The sequence below is a fragment of the Leptodactylus fuscus genome, chromosome 1 (genome assembly GCF_031893055.1).
Source record: "Leptodactylus fuscus isolate aLepFus1 chromosome 1, aLepFus1.hap2, whole genome shotgun sequence".
Taxonomy (NCBI): Eukaryota; Metazoa; Chordata; class Amphibia; order Anura; family Leptodactylidae; genus Leptodactylus; species Leptodactylus fuscus.
The window spans coordinates 81,838-88,622 of NC_134265.1; the positions used below are offsets into that span (position 1 = coordinate 81,838).

General features: G+C 51.8%; 1 protein-coding gene across 1 annotated transcript in view; it reads left to right on the forward strand.

Moving 5' to 3' along the window:
- DNAI1 (dynein axonemal intermediate chain 1) overlaps positions 1–6,785 on the forward strand; it is a 68,047-nt gene that overhangs the window by 18,523 nt on the left and 42,739 nt on the right. Inside the window, exons 9-13 of the mRNA XM_075262254.1 lie at positions 1,262–1,393; positions 1,483–1,567; positions 1,837–1,954; positions 3,402–3,445; positions 5,441–5,688. Coding sequence (XP_075118355.1) covers positions 1,262–1,393; positions 1,483–1,567; positions 1,837–1,954; positions 3,402–3,445; positions 5,441–5,688 — 627 coding nt within the window. The remainder of the gene's footprint in view (positions 1–1,261; positions 1,394–1,482; positions 1,568–1,836; positions 1,955–3,401; positions 3,446–5,440; positions 5,689–6,785) is intronic.

Below are 6,785 nucleotides of genomic sequence, written 5' to 3' on the forward strand. Positions count from 1 at the left end.
GCTACCCACTGTAAAATTTGGTGGAGGTTCCATCATGCTTTGGGGCTGTGTGGCCAATGCCGGCATCGGGAATCTTGTTAAAGTTGAGGGTCGCATGGATTCCACTCAGTATCAGCAGATTCTTGAGAATAATGTTCAAGAATCAGTGACGAAGTTGAAGTTACGCCGGGGGATGGATATTTCAGCAAGACAATGATCCAAAACACCGCTCCAAATCCTCAGGCATTCATGCAGAGGAACAATTACAATGTTCTGGAATGGCCATCCCAGTCCCCAGACCTGAATATCATTGAACATCTGTGGGATGATTTGAAGCGGGCTGTCCATGCTCGGCGACCGACTCGGGCTGAGTGCGGCAGTATTATATATACAGGGTGCAGGGCTGAGTGTGGCAGTATTATATATATACAGGGTGCGGGGCTGAGCGTGGCAGTATTATATATACAGGGTGCGGGGCTGAGTGTGGCAGTATTATATATATACAGGGTGCGGGGCTGAGTGTGGCAGTATTATATATATACAGGGTGCGGGGCTGAGCGTGGCAGTATTATATATACAGGGTGTGGGGCTGAGCGCGGCAGTATTATATATACAGGGTGCGGGGCTGAGCGTGGCAGTATTATATATATATACAGGGTGTGGGGTTGAGTGTGGCACTATTATATATACAGGGTGCGGGGCTGAGCGCGGCAGTATTATATATACAGGGTGCGGGGCTGAGCGTGGCAGTATTATATATACAGGGTGCGGGGCTGAGCATGGCAGTATTATATATATACAGGGTGTGGGGCTGTGTGTGACAGTATTATATATATACAGGGTGCGGGGCTGAGTGTGGCAGTATTATATATACAGGGTGCGGGGCTGAGTGTGGCAGTATTATATATACAGGGTGCGGGGCTGAGTGTGGCAGTATTATATATACAGGGTGCGGGGCCGAGCGTGGCAGTATTATATATATATATATATATATATATATATATATACAGGGTGCGGGGCTGAGTGTGGCAGTATTATATATACAGGGTGCAGGGCTGAGTGTGGCAGTATTATATATACACGGTGCAGGGCTGAGTGTGGCAGTATTATATATACATGGTGCGGGGGCCGAGCGTGGCAGTATTATGTATATACAGGGTGCAGGGCTGAGTGTGGCAGTATTATATATATACAGGGTGCAGGGCTGAGTGTAGCAGTATTATATATATACAGGGTGCGGGGCTGGGCGCGCTCATATCTCCATCGTTCCTCCATATGTCAGTGGGAGATCTACGACGCTTACGTTGAGGAGCTGCAGAAACAGGAGAAGCTGAAGGAGAAGCAGAAGGCGCCCGGGTCTAAGAAGGAGGAGGAGCTGCTGTCCAGGCGCAGGGCGCCGGCCGCGGAGTCTCAGGTGAGAGACATGGCCGTACGCTATATACTCTATACCTGGAGAGGCGGATTCTCCTCTGTAATATATTATATTCTCTTATAATGGCGCAGAGCGATGACATCACCAAAGTGGAGAAATCCAGCAAAATAATGGAGCGCATGGTGAACCAGAACACGTTTGATGATGTCACACAAGGTACGAAGCGTCCACATTACATCATGTCCTGGATCTTATATACGGCCGCCGTCTGCTGTGCTGCATTGTCGGAGTTGTGGTGTTTTGGTGCAGGGTGTCAGTACTTAACCCCCTCCTGTCCTCAGCTGTGTGAGCAGGACCAGGCCAGGCGGCCTGTATATTGTATTCTATCGTATTATTATTGGTGTGGATATGTGTTTGTGTCCTCAGTCACCTCCAAAGCTGCAGCGACTGATGCCGATATATTTCCTTGCATCTTTTCTCTCTAGACTTCAAGTACTTTGAGGATGTGGCGGACGAGTTTCGGGAGCAGGAGGGGACGCTGCTGCCGCTCTGGAAGTTCCAGTACGAAAAAGCCAAACGCCTGGCGGTGACTGCCCTCTGCTGGTGAGCGCTGGTATCGCACTATAACACTAGCTGTGCAGGGATTGGCTGAGTCCGGGTATCTTTCTGGTAGGATTTATTTAGCCATGGGCATGCTGGGAGTTGTAGTTTCACAGCAGTTGGATCACCCCTCTTTTCCTTGCAAATTTGGGCGGTCGGCTCAGAGGTTTCACCATATATAACGATCTGGAATGGACGCCTGATCATAATAAGAGCACAGACACAATAATAAGTGGTGGGGGTCCGTACACATGGCGGCCCAGAACTGCCGGCCTCGTAGGGGAAACGTATTAAAAACCCCAAGTGCATAATGTCTAGGATGAAAGATTAATCTGACCCCAGACCCAAACCCAAAAATTCACCAGACCCCAAAACTGTATTAGACTCCAGAAAAGGATTCAGCAGACACTAGACCTGCCGCAGGATTAATCTGATCCAAGAACGGCCTCGAGATGTGATCGGACCCCAGGTCAAACTCTTTACAATGAATCCGACCCCAGACCAGACCCCCAAAGTACAAACTAGACCCTTATAGTGAACCCCCATTCCCTAGAAGTAATGGAATAAAAGCCGCTTGCCCCCCATCAGTCCGTCTACTGGATTATCGGCCTCTCTGACCCAGGGGAGGACGGCTGCTCTAGACTATGAGTGGGGGCTCGTGTACCCCCAAATGAGCTTTGTCAGATCTTGTCCCTTGTCTTACATCCCTTCAGCATTACAGACCCCAGAGGGGATCGAGCCAGGGGCTTGTAGTCCGCCTGCACTGGCATGTCTCACTGGGGTATTCTCTTAGCGCCCCATAACCTATGCAGCTGCCATGTTGAGGAGCCCCTGGGTAGTCCGCTATGATGAAGCTGGCACCTACTGACCACTGGGGGTATCTGCAGGAAGTTGGTTTGACCCAGTAGGGGGTAGTAGTGAGGTGACCGTCAAGCGCCGGCTGACATGTATGTTATATGAGTGTCTATAGGTCCGGCTGACATGTATGTTATATGAGTGTCTATAGGTCCGGCTGACATGTATGTTATATGAGTGTCTATAGGTCCGGCTGACATGTATGTTATATGAGTGTCTATAGGTCCGGCTGACATGTATGTTATATGAGTGTCTATAGGTCCGGCTGACATGTATGTTATATGAGTGTCTATAGGTCCGGCTGACATGTATGTTATATGAGTGTCTATAGGTCCGGCTGACATGTATGTTATATGAGTGTCTATAGGTCCGGCTGACATGTATGTTATATGAGTGTCTATAGGTCCGGCTGACATGTATGTTATATGAGTGTCTATAGGTCCGGCTGACATGTATGTTATATGAGTGGCTACAGGTCCACTGTATAGTCCGTACATATCAGAGGGAATAGATGATGTCACTAGTTCTGTATTAACCCCTTCCTCACATCCTTAGACAATCCTCCTAGACCTTGATGTCTCTTCTCTTCTCACAGGAACCCCAAGTACAAGGACCTGTTTGCGGTGGGCCATGGATCATGTAAGTGACATGTACCCCTGCGATCTCCATCCCGCCCCCTCTATGTGTATTGGGGGTACACCTGTGATCTCCGGCCTGACCTCTCTATGTATATTCGGGGTACCCCTGTGATCTCCATCCCCCCCCTCTGTGTATTCGGGGTACCCCTGTGATCTCCATCCTGCCCCCTCTATGTGTATTCTGTGTCGGCCATTACTGCGAGGCTGCACTGCACTGTCACGGATCCTTCTCCGGCTCATCTGGCAGATCAGAGCAGAACTTCCTGAGACTTGTTCCAGATGACCGGTCTCTGCCCCCGGGACACGCAGCGATCAGCCCACGTCATCTGCAGGAACCAGGCAGCGCCATGTCCATCGCTGTCAGCATCAACTTATCACACAGTGGTCAGAAACCAGGACGTACCTCCCCGCTCCTGTATATGTGTGCAGCATAGGGGACATCTATGTACAGGCGTGTGCAGCATAGGGGGGGTTACCTGTTTACATATGTGTGCAGTATAGGGGGTCACCTGTATACAGGCGTGTGCAGCATAGGGGCAACCTGTGTACAGGCGTGTGCAGCATAGGGGCAACCTGTGTACAGGCGTGTGCAGCATTGGGGGGGCACCTGTATACAGGCGTGTGTTTATATAGTGTATACGGAACCTCTAAAAGGGGTCTGAGGATTGGACCACCAATTACTAGCAGCAGTACTTACCGATGACCACAGGGTGGCAGTCTGCACCAGTCCATGGATTCTATCATTCTATTCTGTATTCTGCTGTATACCTGTCTGCTGGGTCTGAGGCTGCACTGTAGGAATTGTACTTGTACTTATCACTCCATTACAATATACCTGGCGCTCTCCTGTACACTGCGCTCTACCTGGCACTCTCCTGTACACTGCGCTCTACCTGGCGCTCTCCTGTACACTGCGCTCTACCTGGCACTCTCCTGTACGCTGCGCTCTACCTGGCACTCTCCTGTACGCTGCGCTCTACCTGGCACTCTCCTGTACGCTGCGCTCTACCTGGCACTCTCCTGTACGCTGCGCTCTACCTGGCGCTCTCCTGTACACTGCGCTCTACCTGGCACTCTCCTGTACGCTGCGCTCTACCTGGCACTCTCCTGTACGCTGCGCTCTACCTGGCACTCTCCTGTACACTGCGCTCTACCTGGCGCTCTCCTGTACACTGCGCTCTACCTGGCACTCTCCTGTACGCTGCGCTCTACCTGGCACTCTCCTGTACGCTGCGCTCTACCTGGCACTCTCCTGTACACTGCGCTCTACCTGGCGCTCTCCTGTACACTGCGCTCTACCTGGCACTCTCCTGTACGCTGCGCTCTACCTGGCACTCTCCTGTACGCTGCGCTCTACCTGGCACTCTCCTGTACACTGCGCTCTACCTGGCACTCTCCTGTACGCTGCGCTCTACCTGGCGCTCTCCTGTACACTGCGCTGTACCTGACGCTCTCCTGTATGCTGCGCTCTACCTGGCACTCTCCTGTACACTGCGCTGTACCTGACGCTCTCCTGTACACTGCGCTGTACCTGACGCTCTCCTGTATGCTGCGCTCTACCTGGCGCTCTCCTGTACACTGCGCTGTACCTGACGCTCTCCTGTATGCTGTTCTCTACCTGGCGCTCTCCTGTACACTGTGCTCTACCTGGCGCTCTCCTGTACACTGTGCTCTACCTGGCGCTCTCATGTACGCTGTTCTCTACCTGGCGCTCTCCTGTACACTGCGCTGTACCTGACGCTCTCCTGTATGCTGCGCTCTACCTGACGCTCTCCTGTATGCTGCGCTCTACCTGACGCTCTCCTGTATGCTGTTCTCTACCTGGCGCTCTCCTGTGCACCAGGTATACTGTACAGTGTATACGGCGGTTCAGATCCTATTGTACGTTCTATTGCATGGTTTTGATTGGGTAACCTCTACCATTCCAGGGGGGCGCTGCTTAGGGGTGCGGTCTATAGAGGTGGCTCCTCCTATTGTCTCTTCTCTGTCCCCTCAGATGACTTCATGAAGCAGACGAGGGGTCTTCTGCTCCTCTACACCCTGAAGAACCCCTCCTACCCCGAGTACACCTTCAGTACGGAGAGCGCCATCATGTGCCTGGACATCCACAGGGACCACCCTTACCTGGTGGCCGTCGGCTTCTACGATGGGAATGTCGCCATCTTCAACTTAAAGTCCGACTCTCCTCAGCCGAAGTACATGAGCTCGGCCAAGTCTGGCAAACACACCGACCCCGTGTGGCAGGTGAGAGGCGCTATGAGCCCCAGGATTATCTCCTCCTAATCTCCTGCAGGGGGCTCTCTATAGTATGTGAAGCAAGTCTAGGGTTACCGTAATTCAGTAGGGAAAACCCAAAATCCGGGAGGAGGGGGATGCACCTGCAGTTTGTGTCTGTGAGACTTCATGCTGTGAGAGGGGAGAAGGAGCAGAAGTGGCGAGATTTGTCGTGTCTGGGTGGACTTGGTCCGGATATGGTTGGGACCTCCAATATGACATCTCCCCCGCACACACACACATCAGGAGAGCCTTCTGTCACCACTAGGGGGAGCTCACTGCATACTAATCTATGACCTCATTCAGTGACTTGCATTATATTACAGGGGGGCTGAAGACTTTTGCACATCACACTTGTCACATGATTATTGGATTACAATGTTGATCACTTTGTATCATTTTCCACTTCACAATTCTCTGATACTTTGTGTTGTCGCTGAAAATCTCAAGAAAATACATTTAAGTTTGTGGTTGTGACAAAGGTGACGGTCACCCCTCCCCCTCCCCGTGACGTCCTATCCTGCACCCCTGACCCTGCTGACCAGGTCACACATCCCCCACGTTATTAATACAGTTTCGGGTTCACATCAGGTTAACACATTCACTGCTGTAGTTCCAGAGGAGGCCACAAGGGGCGCTGAGAGGACGCCTGCAGGGATTTATGGGATCTGATTATTTCCCAGACACAAGTTGTGGAGGACTGTGACATGAGATGAAAAAGTATTCACCCCCCTCCCCCACAGCTGTCCTCCATTATTACACACTTCTCACGCTCCTTAATAGAAACCGGAGGAATCCCAGAGCAGTGTAAGAGGAGCGGACAGGTGCAAAAGTAAGTGCCCCCCCCAGAGCAGTGTAAGAGGAGCGGACAGGTGCAAAAGTAAGTGCCCCCCCCCCCCCCAGAGCAGTGTAAGAGGAGCGGACAGGTGCAAAAGTAAGTGCCCCCCCCCCCAGAGCAGTGTAAGAGGAGCGGACAGGTGCAAAAGTAAGTGCCCCCTCCAGAGCAGATGTGCGGAGCTCGCGGCACATCAGTCACTCTCCTCTATGAATAGATTATGGCAGGGTGA